Raw genomic sequence first — 23119 nt, forward strand, 5'->3', positions numbered from 1 at the left:
GTCTGGGGGGAAGAAAAAGAATGTGTTTTGTGTGTTTGAGGAAAAGCAAGGAGGCCGTGTGATGAGGGTTGGGAGTGACAGACCCTCTGGCGCCTGGGAAGCCCCTGGAAAGCCTTTGTCTTTGCCTCTAAGGTGGGAATCCTTGGGATCCAAGCGGAACCTTCTGTGCTTATTTCCCGTCCAAAGGGTTGCTCTGGCTGTTGAGCCGCCGTCAGACCGAAGCAGGAGGCAGGGCTGGAAGCAGCGAGCCTGTTTGGAGAGTGAGGGGTGACTGTGGCTTTGAGCAGAGTGCTGGTGGGACAGGTGCCGTCAGGTGTCGGGGAGCGACCACAGCAGCAAGCCAGAAATAAAGGTTAAGCCGTTACTCTGAGGCCCAAGGCCTCAGAGCAGGAGACCTAGGAATGAAGGCCCTGGGGCTGGGAGTGCACCTAAGAGTGTGGCCACGCAGGGTACGTGAAACCATAGTGCACTGGCTGAGCTCCAAGTCTGGTGCAGGGAAGAAAGCTTCCCCTGTGAGGCCTGCTAGGTGAGGCCTTGTCATGGTTTATGGTCGGGCTTGAAAAGCCACACACAGCTTTTTTGTTTTGTTTTGTTTTGTTTTGTTTTGAGACAGAGTTTCAGTCTGTGGCCCAGGCTGGAGTGCAATGGCACGATCTTGGCTCACTGCGCCTCTGCCTCCCAGATTCAAGAGATTCTTCTGCCTCAGCCTCCTAAGTAGCTGGGATTACAGGTACACACCACCACGCCCAGCTAATTTTTTTTTTTTTTGAGATGGAGTTTCACTCTTGTTGCGCAGGCTGGAGTGCAATGGCACAATCTCAGCTCAATGCAACCTCTGCCTCCCAGGTTCAAGTGATTCTTCTGCCTCAGCCTCCTGAGTAGCTGAGATTACAGGCATGCGCCACCACACCCAGCTAATTTTTTACTTGTAGTAGAGTCAGGGTTTCTCCATGTTGGTCAGGCTAGTCTCGAACTCCTGACCTCAGGTGATCTGCCCGCCTCAGCCTCCCAAAGTGCTAGGATTACAGGCGTGAGCCACCGCACCCGGCTTTGTATTTTTTTTTTTTTTTTTTTAGCAGAGATGGGGTTTCACCATGTTGGCCAGCTAGTCTCAAACTCCTGACCTCAGGTGATCTGCCTGCCTCGGCCTCCCGTAGTGCTGGGATTGTAGGCGTGAGCCACCGCGCCTGTCCTCACACGTGGGTTTTTAACCAGGAGCAACACTCGTCAGCAAGAGAAGTGTCTAGAGATTGGGGCATATTTTGATGGTAGATCTCACGGGATGAGGCATGGGTTGAGAGTAAGTCAGGTGCTACAGGCTGGGTCTTGGGGCAGCCGTGCGGCAGAGCTTGCAGAGCTCATGGGTGTGTTCCGCCTCTGTGCTGTACTCTACGGGAACCACTGGCCACATGTGGCAAGCACAACTGAGGAATTGAGTTGAGTTCTGCATTTTCTTTAATTCTTAAGTAATTTAAGTGAAAATGGCCACATGTGGCTATTGGTTACTATATTAGACATCACTGCTCTGAAGTTTTTTGTGTGAGCCCCTGGAAGGATGAAGTTGCCATGTACTGAAGCAGAGAAGGTTCTGCACATGCTCCATTTGCCACGCCGATTGGCTGTCCAGGTGGAGATGGTGCACATGTAGCTGGTATGTGAGACTAGAGCCCAGGGAAAGCCCAGGCTGGAGCTGGGAGCTGGGGAGCAATCAGCACACAGATGGTATTAAAGCCTTGAGGGTAGGAGCAGAGCCAGCAGAAAAGACGGGGGGTCCAGGAATGAAACTCTGACTCGCTCCACTTTTGAGAAGCAGAGAAGGTGACAGACTCCTGCAAAGAAGTTTGGGGATGTGCTGCTCGGAAGGGAAGAAAAGCAGCTAGAGCCAGAGCAGGCTGGATCCTGGAGGACTAAGGAAGAGGGAAGCAAGCTATCAAAGCCATCAGCTGCAAATGAAGAGGGAGAGTTGTTGCTAGTGGGTTGAAAATGAGAGCCAGAAGGTGAGGACTGGTTGTCCAGGAGAGAGGGAGAGTGAGCAGAGCAGGGAGACGTTTATGTTTGGGCTCCTTAGAAGAGTTAGCATATTCTAGGAAGAGGGGGTGACACACACATCCTAAGAAAGAAGCCTGTGCACAGGGCTCAGTGCTAAATCCTCATTGTGGTTGTCATCACCTTCTGGCAACAGCTGCCGGTCTGTGGAGCCCAGAACCATTGTAAGTCCTTAGTGGGTGCCACCCCATTTGCGCCTCTCCAAGCCTGTGGAGGAAAGTCTGAGGCAGAGAAGGGCAGGGGAGGACGAAACACAGGGCGTCAGGCTGCTGCAGGAGGATGTGTGTCCCTCAGGCTGTCCCTTCGTGTGGCCGCTCTGCTGCCGTCAGGCACCCTACTGTGACAAAGTCCAAGTAGGAAGCACGTCAGCTTTCTCCCAGCTATGCCCTCCTGGTTGTGGCTTCAGTTTGAGGTGACATTAGGTTTTTTGGAGAGACCCAGGCGTCCTGGAATTGGTCTCTTTAGTACTTAGATGATCATTTCCTGAGCGTGTGTCCCGCAGCCTGTGAGCATGTAACTGGGGAAGCACATGTTTGTGGTCACGTGTCCCAACCAAAGGTAGGAGCTGACATGAACAGGCTGGTGGTTGAATGCATGTTAAAAATCTGTGGCTGGCCGGGCGCGGTGGCTCACGCCTGTGATCCCAGCACTTTGGGAGGCCGAGGTGGGTGGATCACCTGAGGTCAGGAATTCAAGAGCAGCCTGACCAATATGTAGAAATCCTGTCTCTACTAAAAATACAAAATTAGCCGGGCGTGGTGGCACATGCCTGTAATCCCAGCCACTTGGGAGGCTGAGGCAGGAAAATTACTTGAACCTGGGAGGTGGAGATTGCGGTGAGCCGAGATCGCGCTATCACACTCCAGCCTAGGCAACAAGAACGAAACTCCATCTCAAAAAAAAAAAAAAAAAATCTGTGGCTGGCTGAACATGGTGGTTCTGCCTATAATCCCAACACTTTGGGAGGCTGAGGTCGGAGGGTCACTTGAGGCCAGGAGTTAGAGAGCAGCCTGGGTAACATAGCCAAGACCCTGTCTCTATTAAAAAACATCTGTTGCTGAGGTTTCTGTTTTTGTTATTTTCCTTCCAGATTGCAGATTTGAAGGCAGCCAGGCAGCTTGCGTCTGAAATCACCTCCAAAGGAGCATCTCTGTATGACTTGCTCGGCATGGAAGTAGAGTTGAGGGTAAGCATTCCAGTACTTCCTTAACCATGCAGATTTTCTCTTCAAGGTTTTCTTTTTCAATTCTGTTTCTCCCTTTTCAGTTCTGATTTAATGAAATACACCTGGTTGAATGAGCTAATGTGTGGAAAGGTGATATAGGATGTTAGCTGTCCTTCCTGCTTCTGGTGGGCACTGGTCTAGCTTAATTAATTAATTTATTTATTTTTATTTATTTATTTTTGAGACGGAGTCTCGCTCTGTTGCCCAGGCTGGAGTGCAGTGGCGCAATCTCGGCTCACTGCAAGCTCCGCCTCCCAGGTTCACGCCATTCTCCTGCCTCAGCCTCCAGAGTAGCTGGGACTACAGGTGCCCGCCACCACACCCGGCTAATTTTTTGTATTCTTAGTAGAGACAGGGTTTCACCGTGTTAGCCAGGATGGTCTCGATCTCCTGACCTCGTGATCTGCCTGCCTTGGCCTCCCAAAGTGCTGGGATTACCGTTGTGAGCCACCGCGCCCGGCACTGGTCTACCTTTAACTTCTTGTTTAGGAGTGGCAGCTCCACGGCATGTGACTGAGCTGTCCTTGTTGTGCCCACTGGCAGACTTTATTGATCATGATGTTTTTTTCTGGTGTACTCTGCTTCAGCATTCTTCTCAAAAATGATCTTCTGAGCTTGCAGTTCCCAGACCTTGCTGCCCAGTGCAAACACCTGGGGACCTCTAAAGACTTCTGAAGCCTGGCTTTCACTCTGGGGTCCTTGTTATGGAATGTGACCTGGGCATTGGGAGTTTTCAGATTCTCCCGGGTGATTCTAACAGCAGAGTTTGGGACCAGCAATCTTGGCATCACTTCCAGTCAGCTGAAGTCTATGTTGCAGTGGAGACTGATTTGATTTGCAATCCTTATTCCAGCCAATGCCAGCCAAGAAGTATGTGCCATCACCTACATTTAAGCAGCTGTTTAAGACTGGAGTGGTGTTTATTTTTTATTTTTTTAATTTCGTTATTTTTTTTTGAGACAGTCTCACTCTGTTGCCCAGGCTGGAGTGCGGTGGCTCAATCTCGGCTCACTAAAACTTCCGCCTCCCAGGTTCAGGTGATTCTCCTTCCTCAGCCTCCTGAGTAGCTGCAGTTACAGATATGTGTCACCACACCCGGCTAATTTTTGTATTTTTAGTAGAGATGGAGTTTCATCATGTTGGCCAGGTTGGTCTCAAACTCCTGATCTCAAGTGATTCGCCTTCCTCGGCCTCCCAAATTGCTGGGATTACAGGCATGAGGCACTGCGTCTGGCCTAGAGTGGAGTAGTGTTTAATCCTTACCTGTAAAGATTTATGGCATTTGAAGCATATGTGCTCAATCTAATGCTTTAAAACTAAATGAATTCCTTTCATTCACTTCCTAGCAAGAGTGCCAGCCATGGCTTCTGTCTCTCACTGCCTTGCCTGTGTTCTGGCATACCCTGAGAGCAAACTGGAAGTGGAAGTCTGGGGAAGAGGGACTTAGGTGCTAGGTTGCTATGTCTGCTCATCATATATTGACCCGGCATTTGCCACCTGATGAAGTGTGGTTGGCGGAATGAAACTGCCACTGACATCTGCTAGCTAATTCAGATGATGAGTAAGGTACCTCCAGGCTTTCCCCTGTTCTGTTTGTAGTGCAGTGGTGTACATATGTCTGTACATGTCCCTAAGAGACCCAGAGACAGGAGCTGGCCACTTGCTGATTGCCACTAGAGCTGTGGCATCATTGTGAGACTTCATTTCCATCCCACGGGGTCTCTTTCAACACCATCCTGTAAAGAATGATGAAGTAACCAGTGGCTGAACTGTTCCCAAGGAAACCATGAGACCCTGAATGTAGTACTTGTCAAATTCTGTGTGTAGTCATGATCCAAGGAAGAGCGCCTATCCAGTGTTTGTTTTTCTTTCATTCAGTAAACATTTACTGAGGTGCAGCCCCAGCCACAGGCAAGGCACTGAGCTCTGCCTCCTTGACTAAGTCCTCACCCTGCCCTCAGCCATTCCCACCAGGTGCACCGTGGATGAAAGGAAGCACAAGACGACTTTTGACACAGTGCTTCAAGGAACCTTGTCTTACTTTGTTCAGGCTGCCATCCCAAAACACAATAAGCTGAGTGACTTATAAATAACAGATTTGTTTCTCACAGTTCTGGAGATTGGGAAGTTCTAGATGAAAGCACTAGCAGCTTCAGTGTCTGGCGAGGGCTTGTTCCCCACAGATGGTGCCTTGTTGCTGAGTCCTCACATGGCAGCAGGGGTGAGGGATCTCCCCAGGATTTCTCTTATGAGCTAATCACCTCCTAACATCATCACATTGTGGGTTCGAGTTTCAACATAGGAATTTTGGGGTCACACAAACATTGTCTATAGCAAACCTCATAACTATATCCACATTACAATCCCATGTCTCAGAAGTTTTCAGCACTGATATGATAGTCACAGATGTGTCCCTTGATAGGTTAATGGTTCATGCTAGGGGCAGGGCCATGGTCACTGTTCTTATCGGTTGTGTTTGTAAGTGATAGGCAACTGAGAGGGACTTCATGCTAAGAAAGATGCTTAGTTTGGGGGTCACCTGGACAGAATGCAGGTAAAGAAGCAAATTGGGGCTGGGCATAGTGACTCATGCCTGTGATCCTAGCACTTTGGGAGGCCAAGGAACATGGATCACTTGAGCCTAGGAGTTTGAGCAACATAGTGAGACCCTATCTCTATTTAAAAAAAAAAAAAAAGAAGAAGCAGCAAATTTGGGAGAAAAGATAATGGATGCTAAGTTCAGTTTTGCTCATAGAGTTGGGGTCACCTAGGCCTCTGGCTGAAAAGGAGGACCTTGAGCTCTGGAGAGAGCTGGGTAGGCACTCAGATAATGGAAGACATTATAGGAGGTGATGGTGGCACTGTTTTTGCATCAGAGATCTACATGGCAATAAACTTCAGAGAATCAGTCTATAAGGCACATCTAGATCTAGGAATACTGGTTTTGAGAACTCCTTTTCTGAAAATATATGTAAATGATTTTACTGTTTCCTAGGAAATGAGAGCAGAAGCCATTGCCAGACCTCTGGAAATAAACGAGACTGAAAAAGTGATGAGAATTGCAATAAAAGAGATTTTGGTAAGATGACTTTGCTTTTATATAATGTTTTTTATGCCTGGGATTCAAAAATACTGATTTCTTGCCCATACAAGACAGAACAAGCTAGGCTTAGTAACAAGGGATGTGTTAGTGGGGAAATGAAAAACTCAGAGGACATTCGAGCGTACCTAGGTCACTTACTATCATTTTTTTCCCCTCGTTATAAATAAAAACAGCTTCTCATGTTATTAAAAATTGATCAGTTTCAGTAATTTGATAATTATCAGTTATTCAATAATTTTAATAAATAATGCTCTATTTTATTTTGTTTAACCAATTCCTCACTGCTTAGTATTTAAATGATTTCAGGGTTTTCTAAATTCCAGACAGCACTGTAATAAGTAGAAGGATCACGATTGTTTACTCCTCGCTCACATCAGTTATCCTCTCATCTAAAGCAGTCAGTTGGAAGGCAGATCATGAGGGTGACTCTAGACTCAGATTGCTTGGGTTTGAATTCCACTGTGTGATATTAGGCAAGTTACTTAACCTCTCTGTGCCTCATTTTCCTCATCTGTAAAATGGCAAGAACTGCATTCCCAACTGTGTGGGGTCCTTATAAACATGAATCACGACAGGGCATATCAAGCCTCACCTCTGATGCACAATAGATAATCAGTCATCGTTGGTGATTTATTTTACTCAGTAGACACAGATGAGGGCCCCTGTGTACATTCAGCGTGGGCATAAAACAAGAATTTGCTATGAGTTGTACAAAATTCTAAAAATCATAGGTTTTTAAAAATATATAATTCTTTTGTCATTAAACAGTAATACCTGCTGGGCAGCCCAGCCTAGGGAGTCAGAGCCTCACAGCGGGAGAAGGGCACCACAGCCCTGGTGGGAGATTGGTGACAGATAGGCAGATGGGTCAGATAAGTAAAAATATGGTAAGGATAATGGAGCCATGTTCCTCACTGTTGGAAAAAAAAGTCACAAAAATGTCACAAAAATGGAAAGAGAGAAAATTAGAGTGAACTTGAAATTGGAGGTGTTGGTTAAACGCATAGTTTTCAATATATAGATAGATATAGGAATAAATTTTGATATACGTGAATGCACATTTAAGGAATTACATATATATATATAAATATGTTTTATTTATATACATACACATAGACACACCCACACTCATACATTTCTTAGCTCTGAGCACACCTAGCACCTGGCTTAATGCCATTCTCCACTAAAAGGAACCAGTACTCTTAGGGGAAAATGGCTAATTCCAGAGTTGGGCAGGAGAAGTACGAGAAAGTAAGGAAGAGTTCAAAGGAGGAAAGGGAACTATTGGAAGCATGCAGAAGCCAACTTGAGTGGGCTTCTCCTGGCCAAAGTAAGGACAACTTAAGCATCAAAATAAATAAGATAGAATAATTAATTTTATGGTATAATACAATGAAATAGGAAACCATGAGTTTTCACTGGCATAAAAAAATAAATGAATATTGGAGGCTGAGGAGGAGCAGGTCATTCACACAGATTCAAAGTAGCTTTCCACAAAGTACTTTTTTTTTCTTTTTTTTTTTTTTGAGACGGAGTCTTGCTCTGTTGCCCAGGCTGGAGTACAGTGGCACAACCTCAGCTCATTGCAACCTCTCTCTCCCAGGTTCAAGTGATTCTCCTGAGTAGCTGGGATTACTGGCGCACACCACTACACCCAGCTAATTATTGTATTTTTGTTTTATTTTATTTATTTATTTGTTTATTTTTTTAGACGAAGTCTTGCTATGTCACCCAGGCTGAAGTGCAGTAGCGCCATCTCAGCTCACTGCAATCTGCCTCCTGGGTTCGAGCAATTCTCGTGCCTCAACCTCCCGAATAGCTGGAATTACAGGCATGCGCCACCACGCCCAGCTAATTTTTGTTTTTTTTTTTTTTAGTAGAGATGGAGTTTTGCCATGTTTGGCCAGGCTTGTCTCAAACTCCTGACTTCAGGTGATCCGCCCGCCTTGACCTCTCAAAGTGCTGGGATTACAGGCATGAGACATTGTGCCTGGCCTGCAGAGTACTTATTAATTACAGAGGGGAAAAGAGTCGCTTCTCAGGGAGAAGCCTGCCAGTCACCCCCTTAATCAAGAGATCAAAGTGAACATCATCGTTACAGAACAAATCAAAATCATGCACGCCTGGTAGGATGCAGTCACTTCTGAGTATTCCTGCCAGCGATGCATATCTGACTCTAATGAGACAAAGCCGGATTGAGGGGCATTCTACAGATTAACCAGCCTGTATCCTCCCAATGTGAAAAGGTTCTGAAAGTCAAGGAAAGCTGAGGGGGCATTTCAGACTGAGGGAGGCTGTGGAGATGTGATAACTGGACACATAGGCGGCTCCTATCTGCTGTTGGGGACTTCACTGGGACAAGTGGGGACAGTGGAGTGGGGCTGGAGTTAGACGGTGGTAGTGTGTTGGTGCTGGCTTCCTGTTTTGATGATTGGATTGTGGGGATGTAGGAGAAAGTCCTTATTTGTAGGAAATACACACTAAAGTATTCAGGGTATTGGAACATCTGGTCAGCAACTGACTGTCACCTAGGTTGGGAAAAACGCTTTGTGTTGTACAACAGGTTTTCCGTAAATTTTTGATTGTTTCTAAATTTAAAAATTAAAAAAAAATTATTATACCTCTTATCCTTGCCAGTGTTCTAACTGAATCAGGTGAACACGGCATGAATGTGCCCTTAGCACTAATATGTTAAAAGCAGAACACCCAAGAGAGGACAGGGTTCATTTCTTGGTAGACATCTCTTAAGACTCCTTTCATTGTTAGAAAATATCTGTGATGTTTGATCATTCTAAAAACAACCAAAACAACATGGGTACTTAAAAGGGGTTGGGGAGTACAGGCCATTTATTTCAGAAACCAGGGAAAATTGCTTGTGTTTACACAGCTGTTTTGCATTGTGGATCTTTCTTGTTTGAGGAACAGATATGTTTAAGGTGGGATAATTTTACTAGGTTTTAATCTGACTTTGGTTCAAGGAAATAGTTGCCATTAACTGAAGTTATTTAGAAAGGAGACCCACCTTTCCTCCTGTGAGGGTGAACTCACATTTCTCCTGGGGGCTTTAAGGCACTTGCAGCAAATTGATGATAAGGGTCTGATTATTTTAATGAAAGTATCTTAGAAATGGCTAGTGTACTTAGACCAAAAAAATTAGACCATAAATGCATTGTCAGTAACAGTGGCTGGTTCCAAAACACACCATGCCTGAGAGTTGTGGAGAGTGTCTGGGCTTCTTAGGCCATTTCTCTGTGGAGCCCATAGCTTTTCAGAGACTTGCAGGAAAACAGAGTAACCCCTTCGTGGGATGCTACACATAGGCAAAGTGCTGGAGGGGAAGCTCCACCTTGGCCACCAGGAACTTAATGCAGGGCTGGAAAGCCAGAACCCTGGGGGGCAGTTCCACGCTCAGCTGGGTGGCAGTCCAGACTCCTCATAAAGAGATTGGAGCCTGAACCCCAGGCGTGTGATCCAGCCAGCCACCGGACAAGACGCATGTGAAGACAGCGCACTACCAGTGACTCTACCTGCTTCAAATGAACCTTCTCTTAGGATAGGGAGACTTGTGTCATCATCAGTGGGCCCGTGTCCCCTTTCCCTTCTTTACTCAGCCTCTGTTGCCCAAGGGTCTCGGTCCGACTGTTGCCCTGGGCTCCTTCCAGAGCTGGTGCACGCCAGTGTGGCCAGTGCCACTGCGGGAACTGCTTTTGTACTGTCTTCAGAGTGGTTTCTCCTCGTTTTTAGTCTGTAGTCAAGCTTCTGTTGCCAGGGAGAGGGAAGAGGACCTTCTCTCAATCCCAGCAGGCAGTGGGTTAGGGCTGGGACCAGCTGTTTCTTTCTCTCCCCTCCTAGTAGAGCAGTACTTGGTGTGTGTGGGTATTCTGTAAGTCGGGTGTTTCTAACTAGGGGCATGGCCCGAATGATAAAAAGGCAGACTGACCGTCCAGAGTGATGTGCACCTTGTTCTAACCGAGTGAGCCAGAGAAAAGACTGCAGGCCTCTCCACCTTGACCAGGACACTCTTCTTTGCATCTTCACTTCTTTCCCTGGGTAGAAATGCCTGCTTTTCATGGGGAAAAAAAAAGAGATACCTTTTTCTGGACCTGTGTGACATTCTCCCTGGAACTAGTGGGTTAAGTGAGTCATTGCTTGGGGAAGTGTCTGCTTTATTTGTTTGCTTTTGTGTTTGTTGAGCATAATGTTGCTATGCCTGAAGAGTTGCAAAATTCTTCTAAGAATTAGGATGGCTGTTTTTATTGCCACCTTGTCTCATTATTTCCCATTAAATATAGACACAGGTTCAGAAGACTAAAGACCTGCTCAATAATGTGGCCTCTGATGAAGCTAATTTAGAAGCCAAAATCGAAAAGAGAAAATTAGAACTGGAAAGAAATCGGAAGCGACTAGAGACTCTGCAGAGTGTCAGGTAGATATGAACACTTGGAGAATGAGTAGAAAGATGTCCTGGAAAGTTCAAACAAACTGGGCGTGGTGGCTCATGTCTGAAATCTCAGCTACTCGTGAGGCTGGGGCGGGGGGTTCTCTTGAGCGCAGGAGTTTGAGACCAGCCTGGGCAGCATAATGAAACCCCATCTCTAAAAATTTTTAAAAATTACTTCAGTATGGTGGTACACACCTGTAGTCCCAGCTACTTGGGAGGCTGAGGCGGGAGGATTGCTTGAGCCCAGGAGGTTGAGGCTGCAGTGAGCTATGGTTGCATCACTGCACTCCAGCCTGAGCCACAGAACGAGGCCGAGTAACAGAACAGGGCCCTGACTCTAAAAGAAAAAAAAAAGTTAGAACAAAGACTTAAGAGAATAGAATGTGATGTTAACTCTTCTCAAGCAATGAAAAAAAGCCTTACATAAGGATATCTTCACCTCAAATGTACATGTGTTGCCTGTCATAACAAGCAGATGGCTAAACTCTTTCTCTTTACTGCTTGCGGTATGTCTGGAAAACTGCTTAACGCTTGAACTGCCCTTTAAGCTTTTATAGCTTCTTGGAACTCAAGGCAGAGTAAGTGAATCCAGACGGGGAAATCCAGACGTGGTCTCCTAAGATCTTGCCATAAATGAGGTAGAAACAGAAACATACTCCTGCCTGTTTGTTGGCATAGATTTTAGACTTTATTTAAACCTTGATCATTCCTCACCAGTCAGTAATTCGTCTTTCTTCCTACTTTACCTCATTGGAAATATATTTCCCAGGAATACCATGGAGAATAGTGGTGCCGGCTCTCTCTCTCTCTCCTCTTCCTCGTTCTGTGCCTCTTTCCCTTCCCCATGCTTCTGCTCTTTCTCCCTTTTCATTCACCCTTTGTTTTTCTTTCTCCTTGGCTCCCTCCTCTTCCCAGCTGCCTACTCTGCTCGGATGTTTTGCCTTTTTGGATGTTGGTGGCTGGCTACACCCTGCCCACTGTCCCGAGGTCTGTGGGGAGGCAGCACCTGGAGGCAGCGACAGCAACCACAGGGAGCGCCCTGGCTCCTCCCCGCCCAGCGCAAGGCCAAGGCCCTTCCCCTCCTGAAACTGGCTCTTTACCTCTGGAGCCTCAGAGAGGGAAAAAAAAAAAAAAAGAAGTCATTGCCACCAGATAGATTGATCTCCTTGACACATTCCACCTGTAAAGCATCAATTCATTTTTGTTAAGCTCCAAATCCTTTTAACAGAAAAGTCTCTTTGTTTTGCTCTAGTTCAAAAGATTATAATTATTTCTGAGTTTATCTGCTTATATTTTTAAAAGAGTAGAATTTTCCCTTTAAGGTCAATAATAAGAAAAAAAGAAAAAGTTCAGCAAACCAATATAGATTTTTATGGTTTTTTTTTTTTTTTTTTTTTTTTTTTTTTTTTTGAGATGGAGTTTCGCTCTTGTTGCCGAGGCTGGAGTGCAATGGCGTGATCCCGGCTCACTGCAAACTCTGCCTCCCGGATTCAAGCGATTCTCCTGCCTCAGCCTCTCAGGTAGCTGGGATTACAGGCGGCCGCCACCACTCCCAGCTAATTTTTGTATTTTTAGTAGAGACGGAGTTTCACCATGTTGGCCAGGCTGGTCTTGAACTCCTGACCTTGCGATCCACCTGCCTTGGCCTCCCAAAGTGCTGGGATTACAGGCATGAGTCATCACGCCTGGCCTTTTTAAAAAAATTTTTATCGTTTAAAAACCTCTTTAGACTGGGCACAGTGATTCACGTCTATAATCCCAGCACTTTGAGAGGCCAAGGCGGGCAGATGGCTTGGACTCAGGGGTTCAAGACCAGCCTGGGCAACATGGCGAAACCCCATCTCTACAAAAAAAAAAAATATAAAAAATAGCTGGGCATAGTGGCACATGTCTGTAGTCCCAGCTACTTGGGGGCCTGAGCCAGGAGGATCACCTGAGCCCAGGCGTTTGATGCTGCAGTGAGCCATGATCACACCACTGCACTGTAGCCTGGGTGACAAAGTGAGACCCTGTCTCAACAAACAAAAAAAACCCACCAGCTTTAATTTGTAACAACCTATGGTCCCCTTTTTAGAGGATTGCTTTAAATTTGTAATATCCTGACAGTAGAACATTATTATTATTATTATTATTTCTTTTGAGGTGGAGACTCTCTGTGTTGCCTAGGCTGGAGTGCAGTGGTGCAATCTCGGCTCACTGCAACCTCCACCTCCCAGGTTCAAGCAATTCTCCTGCCTCAGCCACCCGAGTAGCTGGGATTACAGGCATGTGCCACCACGCCTGGCTAATTTTTGTATTTTTAGTAGAGACGAGGTTTCACCATGTTGGCGAGACTGGTCTGAAACTCCTGACCTCAGTTGATCCACCCGCCTCAGCCTCCCAAAGTGCTGGGATTACAGGCGTGAGCCACCGCACCCGGCCAACAGTAGAACATTATACCCAAATAAGATAATAATATATATATTTATTGATTTGGAGAGATGTGTCTGGTATGTGATTTTTTTGCCTTTAGAGATGGGGTCTCAGTGTGTCACCCAGGCTGGAGGGCTGGAGTGCCACGGCAAGGTCAGAGGATCCTCACTCACTGCAGCCTTGAACTCCAGGGCTCAATCCTCCTCCTACTTCAGCCTCCCAAAGTGCTAGGGTTACAGGTGTGAGCCAATGCACCCAGCCTGATGATTTTTAACTCTATTGAGATTACGGTATATTGAAATGAAATAAAGATTATAAAATTTCTTGGTATATTTAATTTTTGTTTAAAATGCATTCCTATCTATATTTATGCATAGAAAAGTCTGGAAGGATGTATGTCAACTATCAAGCGCTTATACCTGGTGATGGGATTATCGGTAATTTTTACGTCATTCTTCATACTTTCAGGATTATTTCAAGTTTTTACAAAGAGCACATCTTATTTATGATGAAAAAGAAGTATGTTCATTTTGGGGGGAGAAAGCAGAAAAGGGAAAATATTTTTAAGCATTACAAGAATGAAGGACCTTCTCTAATTAAGGGTTTCCAGAGAAAGCCAGCATGGAGTCTGAAACTGTGAATACCCATTTCAAACTACTGCATATAATTCTCCTTTCCTTTTTATTTCATTTGCTTCTTTTAGGCCATGTTTTATGGATGAGTATGAGAAGACTGAGGAAGAATTACAAAAGCAGTATGACACTTATCTGGAGAAATTTCAAAATCTGACTTATCTGGAACAACAGCTTGAAGACCATCATAGGATGGAGCAAGAAAGGTTTGAGGTGAGCTGAGCCTGTCCTCTGTTCAGGCATTCCTTCTGGTGTGTTATTTTGTACTGGGTGACAGGTCATTTTGTTAATATCATTGTGAAAAAAATATCAGTACATGTTTTTTCTCCCTGGTCAGTCTGAGGATTGCTCATGTAATGTGTTTGTTTTGCTGGCAGTGTACACTGGACTCCAGGGTTGTCAAATCTTTGATGTCATATTTCATCAGGTTTGGTCAGTTAAGAGAACAGACAGGGCCGACATGAGGCCTGTGCAGCTGCGTAAGACCCTGTGCCGACATGGGGCCTGTGCTTGCTTTCAGGCCCTGTTGTCACTGTCTTGAAATTCATAATAATTTTTAAGTGCATTTTATTTTCCACTGATCCCAAAAATTATGTAGCTGGTCTCGAGTGCAGATTTAAAAGCTTGCTTGGCTTCGGGAGGCCAAGACGAGTGGATCACTTGAGGTCAGTTTGAGACCAGCCTGGCCAACATGGTGAAACCCCTCCTCTCATAAAAATACAAAAAATTAGCCGGGTGTGGTCGTACACACCTGTAGTCCCAGCTACTCGGCAGGCTGAGACAGGAGAATCGCTTGAACCTGGGAGGAAGAGGTTGCAGTGAGCCAAGATCATGCCACTGTACTCCAGCCTGGACAACAGAGCAAGATCCCATCTCCAAAAATAAGAAAATAAAGCTTGCTTAGTCAGTTCACATAAAGATTTTCAAGGCAAGGTGCGATGGCTTATACTTGTAATCCCAGCACTTTGGGAGGCTTAGGCAGGAGGATCACTGGAGCCCAGGAGTCTGAGACCAGTTTGGGCAGCATAATGAGACCCTGTCTCTACAAAGAAGTAAAAAGAAATTAGCTGGGCATGGTGTTACACACCTGTTGTCTCAGCCACTTGGGAGGCTGAGATGGAAGGATTGCTTGAGCCTGGGAGTTTGAAGTTGGAGTGAGCCATGATCATGCCACTGCACTCCAGCTCAGTTGACAGAGCAAGACCCTGTCTCAAAAAGAAAAAAAAAAAAGGGCCGGGCGTGGTGGCTCACGCCTGTAATCCCAGCACTTTGGGAGGCCACAGCTGGTGGACCGCGAGGTCAGGAGTTTGAAATCAGCTTGTCCAACATGGTAAAACCCCGTCTACTAAAAATACAAAATTTATCTGGTATGGTGGCGGGCACCTGTAATCCCAGCTACTTGGGAGGCTAAGGCAGGAGAATGGCGTGAACCCGGGAGGCGGAGGTTGCAGTGAGCCGAGATTGCGCCACTGCACTCTAGCCTGGGCGACAGAGCAAGACACCATCTCAAAAAAAAAAAAAAAAAAAGAAAGAGATTTTCAAGTCCTGGTTAATTGAATCAGCAGAATAGCTCATTGGAGATTGTTTTGTAAAGAGGAATGGCAGTTTATTGATTGATTGTGGGAAATAAATGTGTGGCCTTGAGCCTGACCAACCATCTTACAGGTTCCTCTCATCCCTGTGGGTAAGGCCATTTAGGAAAAGCGTGTTTCAGAGCCGAGCATGAGTTGATAAATGTGGAATTTAGAGCAAAGGAAATTGAACCAAGTTGTGATCAATTTTTGAATTGCCCTATCCTTAACCTGAGAATGGTCATTTAGACTCCATTTTCATGATGAAATTGGTCTGCAGTCTACCTTTCTCATGCCCTTGACAGCTTTTGGTATTAAGGTTATGCTAGGCTTCTTACAATCCTGAGCATTTGAGTTCGGCAGAGCTATTTTGTTGTCCAGGAGGGCTAACTGGGAGTACCTAACGCATCCGTGTGGACACATGTCATCTTGACGAGGAATTCATTGCTAGCATTACTCTGTGGCAGAGGCAGGCCATGGAGAAATGGTACGGGACAGGCACATTTCGAGGGCATTAGAAAGAGCTTGGAGTTTAGAACATTTTAAACATTGGGTACCTGGGAAAGAACAGTCAAGGGCAGTGAAAAGAAACGTTGGCCATTTTGTTGTATTATCTGGGGCCACCTCTGGGTTCAGAGAACAAACCAAACAGTATGCCTCAGAATGGCAGGTAGGTGGCCCAGGAAACTTCCGAGGGAGCCCCTCTACCCTACCCTTCCTTCAACAAGTACATCTCTTTTTCTCTTACTCACTCTCGCTCTCTGTCGTTAGAATACCTGTTCCCTCGAAATACCCCATGCCTGAAACACAGTGCTTTATTTTTAATGTTTAGAACAACAATATATAAAGCCAACTTCCTCCCTCTGTCTGTCCCTCCCCCCCAGTCTCTCTCTTTGTCTCTTTCTCTTTCTCAACAGGGTCTCACTCTGTTGCCTGCCACTCTGTCTGGAGCGCAGGGTGTGATTATAACTCACTGTAGCTTCAGACCTCTTGGGCTCAAGCGATCCTCCCACCTCAGCTTCTTGAGTAGCTGGGACTATAGGCACTTGCCACCATACCTGGCTAAATTTTTAAAATTTGTTGTAGAGATGAGGTTTCCCTATGTTGCCCAGGCTGGTCTCAAACTCCTGGGCTCAAGTGATCCTCCTGCCTTGGCCTCCCAAAGCATGGGGGTTACAGGTGTGAGCCACCACGCCCAGCCCCCATTCTCTTTCTTGATAATAATCAAGGCCACATTTTATGATCTGAGATATTTCCTCCTGTCCCCACCTCTGTTCCCATCCTTACCTGTCCCACCATTTAGCATCTTTTGAGCTGGAATCTGAAGGCAGGGCAGGAAAGATAAATGATAAAATCTATACTTTCTTCCTTTGAAAGCAGGAGGCCTGTCTCTGCCCTAAAGTTAGATGTGTCTGTTCTGTGTCCCCAGGTCATACAGGCATGCGTGATGGGCATTTAGTTCTCCTTAGAGGCAGGGAAATGCAATCGGAGAAGCATGGGGTGGGGCAGCTGCTTCACTCTGGGCGCCCCTGTCCACCAGGCACGAGGCAACCTCAGAGAGAAAGGGCAGTAAGTTTCAGGACCCTGGAGTTGCTCAGGCAGTGTTAATTCTCTTCCCCTTCCTTGAGTTTAGCTCTTTTTTTCTTCTGTAGCACAAACTTAGCGGTCCTTACACAGTGGTGAAGAAGAATAGAACAGTCCAGAAAAGGGCCATCTCTCCTGAGTCTGTTTTTCCTCTTCCACAGGAAGCTAAAAACACTCTCTGCCTGATACAGAACAAGCTCAAGGAGGAAGAGAAGCGCCTGCTCAAGAGTGGAAGTAAGGCTGGGCTTTGTAGACGAGCAGTTTACTCTGGACTAGTATTTTCAGCCTTGAAATATAGAGAGAGATATATATATATATTTTTTAAATATGTATTTTCTTTTTTTCAGCAGGTTTTTTTTTACTGTAGTAAGAACACTTCACTTTACATCTTCAATTTTGAAAAGTATAATAAATTATTGTTGACTATAGGTACAAAAATATTTTCAAAAGGCGGTTTTCTCACAACTTCTATATTGGGTACCATTGTATTCACTCAAGAGTCTGGTTTAAATATAGCATTTAAAACACATTTCGTTCTTGTGCCAGTTAAGATAGTGTTTTCCCCTGTTTAAATGATAGTTTGAATTATATATGATGCGTAACTATAAGAAAACGTGGCCCTAGATGTGTGTAGGGTTCTGTGTTTTCAGGCTGAATGATGGAAAGCAAGCACTGGGATGCAGTGCAGGGAGAGGGGCCGCTCGCCTTGTGATGGTCCCCATGCTGCTGAGATGCCCCCCATAATCCAGAATGGCTCAGCAAGACACTCAGCTGGAGAGACACAGGGTTACGTCCATACAAAGCCTAGATTCCGGGAAGGAGCTCTCTGTGACCAGGCAGCTTCCCTTATCCTTGTGTGGGCGGCAAGCCACCCAGGTGCCGAGGCAAGAGACCGAGAGCACGAGCTGTTCCAGTATAATAAAATATATAAAATAAGAATAGTTATACTAGATATAGATCATAGATATGATTATATATGAATATCATTAATCATTAGTTTATAGCAATTACTCTTTATTCCAATATCATAATAATCCTCGCTCTACAATCATAACCTAGGAAAAAACAGGCCATACAGAGATAGGAGCTGAGGGGACATGGTGAGAAGTGACCAGAAGACAATAGTGCAAACCTTCTGTTATGCCGAGACAGGGCCACCAGAGGGCTCCTTGGTCTAGCGGGAACACCAGCGTCTGGGAAGCCGCCCGTTGGCAAGTGGACCGTGGTCTAGTGGTAGCGTCAGTGTCAAGGAAAAACACCTGCTACTTAGCAGACCGGGAAAGGGAGTCTCCCTTTCCCTGGGGGAGTTTAGAGAAGACTTTACTCCTCCACCTCTTGTGGAGGGCCTGACATCAGTCAGGCCCGCCCGCAGTTATCCGGAGGCCTAACCGTCTCCCTGTGATACTGTGCTTCAGTGGTCATGCTCCTAGTCTGCCTTCATGTTCTGTCCTGTACACCTGGCTCTGCCTTTTAGATAGTAGTAGCAAATTAGTGAAAGTACTAAAAGTCTCCGATAAGCAGAAATAATGGCGTAAGCTGTCTCTCTCTCCTCTCTGTCTCTCTGCCTCTGCTGCCAGGCAGGGAAGGGCCCCCTGTCCAGTGGAAACGTGACCCATGTGACCTTACCTATCACTGAAGATGGCTCACTCTCCTTACCCTGCCCCTTTGTCTTGTATCCAATAAATATCAGCACAGCCTGGCATTCGGGCCACTACCAGTCTCCACGTCTTCGTGGTAGTGGTCCCCTGACCCCGGCTGTCTTTTCTTTTATCTCTTTGTCTTGTGTCTTTATTTCTACAGTCTCTCGTCTCTGCACATAGGGAGAAAACCCACCGACCCTGTGGGGCTGTACCCTACATCCCTGAACTTCAGTGTCAAGTCACTGTCAGGGACCGGTAGCAGCCCAGGATCTTCCTGCTGAATCGACGGCCTTGTTGCACGGAGTTCCTCCTCCTCTTGCTGGTTGCCCTTTCTTTTCTTCAGGGTGAAATATTCTATTCACTCTCATGTTGAGGGCAGCATACTTGAGGCATCAGGCCCACACACATGCTCCCACACACACTCTCTCTTTTTCTCTTTCTCTTTCTTTGCCATTTCCCTTGTATCTCTCTCATTTTGCACCTGTTCTGTGACTCTCTCGTCTGAATCTCAGGAAACTTTGGAGGAAGGATAGGGACTGCTGGGAAATCCTCCAGGAACAAGGTTAGGAAATTTGAAGGGCCTGTCTAGCCAAAGCAGCCCTCCCCTTTTTAGTTCCATGTCAGCCAGGAGCATGTGAAGCAGCCCTCAGTGATCAGCCTGCATGGGGTTTGTCCCTTGTGAGAGGCCCAGCTCAGCTCGGAGCCCTGGTTTGTTGCTTGCATCCCATGCTGTCCCCGGGCCAGGATGCTAAGACCTGCCATTCTGATCTTGCTTTATTCACCAAGATTTACCTTTGTGTTTTCTTCTAGGAGTTCTATAGTTTTAGCTCTTACATTTAGGTCTCCGATCCACTTTGAGTTAATTTTTGTATATGGTGTGAGACAAGGGGTCCAACTTCATTCTTTTGCATGTGGCTATTCGGTTGTCCTATTATCATTTGTGGAAAAGACTATTATTTCCCCATTGAGTTATACTCGCATGTTGTCAGCCATTAATTTTAATTGTCACTGTCAGCTCAGTGATTTCAGTGTCAGCATGCATTAATGTCTTAGTCTGTTTTGTGCTGCTGTAACAGAATACCTGAGACTGGGTAATTATATATTTTACATAAAATATATACAGCATTGTACATATGGATACATGCAGTCATCCCTCAATATCTGCAAAGAACTGGTGCCAGAACCCACCTGTGGATACCAAAATCCACAGATGTTCAAGTCCTTTTCATGTAACCTATGCACATCCTCCCATATACTTTAAATCATCTCTAGATTACATAAAATACCTAACACAATGCCTATGCATCACTTCATTCACATGGATTCAACATAGTACTTGGTATGTGGCAAATTCAAGTTTTGCTTTTTGGAACTTTGTAGATCTTTTTTGAACTTTGTAGATTTTTTTTCCAAATAATTCAGATCCATGGTTGGCTGAACCCATGGATGTGAAATCCATGGATACAGAGGGCCAGTTTTGTGTGTGTGTGTGTGTGTGTAGTTTATGTATATATGGCATATATAATATATATTATATATATTATATAATATATATTATATATTATATAATATATATTATATATATTATATAATATATAATATAATTTATAATTTATGAATTTATATTTATAATTATATATAATATATAATATATAGTTATATATTATATATAATAATATATGACAGTTATATAACATATATAATATATTAGTATTAGATTATATTATTATCATTATAATCAGAAATTTACTTGTCTGAAACTTAATGAGCCACAGTTCTAGGGGCAAGCCCAAGATCAAGGAGCTGCATCTTGCTGCACCATGGCAGAAGGGCAAAGAGAGGGCGAGAGAGAGCAAGAGATCAAACTCACAGCCTCAAGCCCTTTTATAACCAGCATTAATCCATTCTTCAAGGTGGAGCCCTCATGACCTAAACAGCTCCCAGTATGCCCCACCTCCCAACACTGTTGCATTGGGATTTAAGTTTCCAACACATGCTTTTCGGAGACACATTGAAATCATATAATAGCAATTGACTTTAGTTTACCTGCTCACTTCTCAGGTCTGTATTGGTTTGAGTTGTAAGAAGAAATCTTATTGAGCCTGAGGTACATGTATTAATTTTATTTTAAAATTGATTATATAATTTGATTTGCATTGCATGGGATAAGGATTTAATGTCTTAATTTCCTGGATGGAATAAGAAATGAACAAATGACTTTTGCACACAGACCTTACTGGGCAGAGCTGTTTCGTTGTGATCATGAAGCCACTCCTTTGTTTTGCCTGCTTGTGTTCCTGCCAGGTAACGATGACTCGGAAATAGACATCCAGGAGGACGATGAATCCGACAGTGAGTTGGAAGAAAGGCGGCTGCCCAAGCCACAGACAGCCATGGAGATGCTCATGCAAGGTACCCCGGCGTCTTCCGCTGGACTTCCTCCCTGCGCCCTGTTTCACAGAACACCTGGCCAGGACTGGGGCAGGCTGCTTAGTGTTGAGGCCCACAAGCGTGCTGCGAATGGCCCCTAGAAGCAGCTCTTGCTCAGGTTTATCCTGTCCTGTTGTTTATGGCTCTTGAACTGCTCAGTGGTCATGTTTGCTCCTTGTCCGTGATCCCAAGACTGGATGGTTCATATTTATGGCTTGGTATTTCTCACAGCCGCAAGAACACATTGCCTCTGCCACTCTCAGTGCAGTGATATACCTAATAGCCTGAGAATTAATGCAGAAAGGCACTTAAATGAGCATCTCTGCCTTAAAAAAGTTCTTCTAATTCCTTTACTCATCACAAAAGATTCAAGCAACAAAGCTCAGCGCAGTGGTGCACGCCTTATTCCCAGCTACTCAGGAGGCTGAGGCAGAAGGATCATTTGAGCCCAGGAGCTTGGAGCTGCAGTATGTGATGACTGTGTCTGTGAATAGCCACTGCACTCCGGCCTGGGCAACATAGAGGGGCTCTTAAAACTAAGTTAAGCCAGGCGCGGTGGCTCACGCCTGTAATCCCAGCACTTTGGGAGGCCAAGGCGGGTGGATCACGAGGTCAAGAGATCGAGACCATCCTGGCTAACACGGTGAAACCCCGTCTCTACTAAAAATAAAAAAAAATTAGTTGGGTGCAATGGCGGGCGCCCGTAGTCCCAGCTACTCGGGAGGCTGAGACAGGAGAATGGCGTGAACCCAGGAGGCGGAGCTTGCAGTGAGCCGAGATCACGCCACTGCACTCCAGCCTGGGTGACAGAGTGAGACTCCGTCTCAAAAAAAAAAAAAGAGTTAAAACAAAAAAAGACTCAGGCAACAAAATTTGTAGAGCAAATGTGAATTCTCTCCTGGGGTCTTCCTCATGTCCCACTCCCACCTGGGAGGGCTCATGGCTAGTGGCCAGGGTGGGTGTGTCTTTACAGATTACCTTTCTGTACATATACATACGCACACACACACACATACAAAGATCACCTGAAAAAAATTTAACCTGAGTGCAACCAGACGGTATGTATGGTTCTGCAACTTGCTTTTGTTTTTAAAAATTAAATACAATTGGAACTCTTCCTCTGTCAGCAATAGATCTGCCCCCTAATTTTTTTTTTTTTTTTCTTTTTGAGACAAAGTCTCGCTCTTGGTCCCCAGGCTGGAGTGCAGTGGCATGATCTTGGCTCACTGCAACCTCTGCTTCCTGGAGGGAGCAATTCTCCTGCAATCCCAAGTAGCTGGGGTTACAGGCCCGTGCCACCACACCCAGCTAATTTTTGTATTTTTAGTAGAGACGGGGTTTCACCATGTTGGCCAGGCTGGTCTCGAACTCCCAACCTCAGGTGATCCACCTGCCTGGGCCTCCCAAAGTGCTGGGATTACAGGCGTGAGCCACCGCTCCTGGCCTGCCCCCTACTTTTTAATGGCTATGTCATATTCCTAGCAGGACTGTACCCATGATTTACTGGGCGTTCTCACATTGATATTTCCCCTCTTTTCCTTGTATATACATCTTTGTGCATGTCTGCATATCTTTAGGTTGCATCATTAAAAGTCAAATTCTTAGGTCAAAGGTTCCGTAAATTTTTATTTTAATACTATAAAATTCTCCTATATTTGCCTTTAAAAACATTTCTTATCTACCACCTGTTAATGTTTGGAGCACAGTTGCTGTTTTTTTTTTTTGGAGACAGAATCTCATTCTGTCGTTCACGCTAGAGTGCAGTGGCACGATCTCAGCTCACTGCAACCTCTGCTTCCTGGTTTCAAGCGAGTCTCCTGCCTCAGCCTCCCGAGTAGCTGAGACTAAGGGTGTGAACCACCATACCTGGCTAATTTTTTAAAAAATTTCTGTAGAGACGAGGTTTCATTATGTTGCCCAGGCTGGCCTCAAACTCCTGGCCTCCTGTCTCAGCCTCCCAAATTCCTGGGATTATACGCAAAAGCCAACATGCCTGGCCAGAAAACAAATCTTGAATGCTATTTCCTGCTTTATT

The 23119-nt window shown here is 45.4% G+C and overlaps 1 protein-coding gene across 7 annotated transcripts in view; it reads left to right on the forward strand.

Annotated features, from left to right (window-relative positions):
• Positions 1 to 23119, forward strand: part of CLUAP1 (clusterin associated protein 1) — a 37377-nt gene that overhangs the window by 8192 nt on the left and 6066 nt on the right. For all 7 annotated transcript variants that reach the window (XM_009430136.5, NM_001280352.1, XM_063796222.1 and 4 more), the window contains 6 exon segments: positions 3137 to 3232; positions 6267 to 6350; positions 10667 to 10800; positions 13931 to 14072; positions 17176 to 17248; positions 20959 to 21066. In XM_009430136.5, the coding sequence (XP_009428411.4) occupies positions 3137 to 3232; positions 6267 to 6350; positions 10667 to 10800; positions 13931 to 14072; positions 17176 to 17248; positions 20959 to 21066 (637 nt within the window).

This window comes from Pan troglodytes, chromosome 18 (genome assembly GCF_028858775.2).
Source record: "Pan troglodytes isolate AG18354 chromosome 18, NHGRI_mPanTro3-v2.0_pri, whole genome shotgun sequence".
Lineage (NCBI taxonomy): Eukaryota > Metazoa > Chordata > Mammalia > Primates > Hominidae > Pan > Pan troglodytes.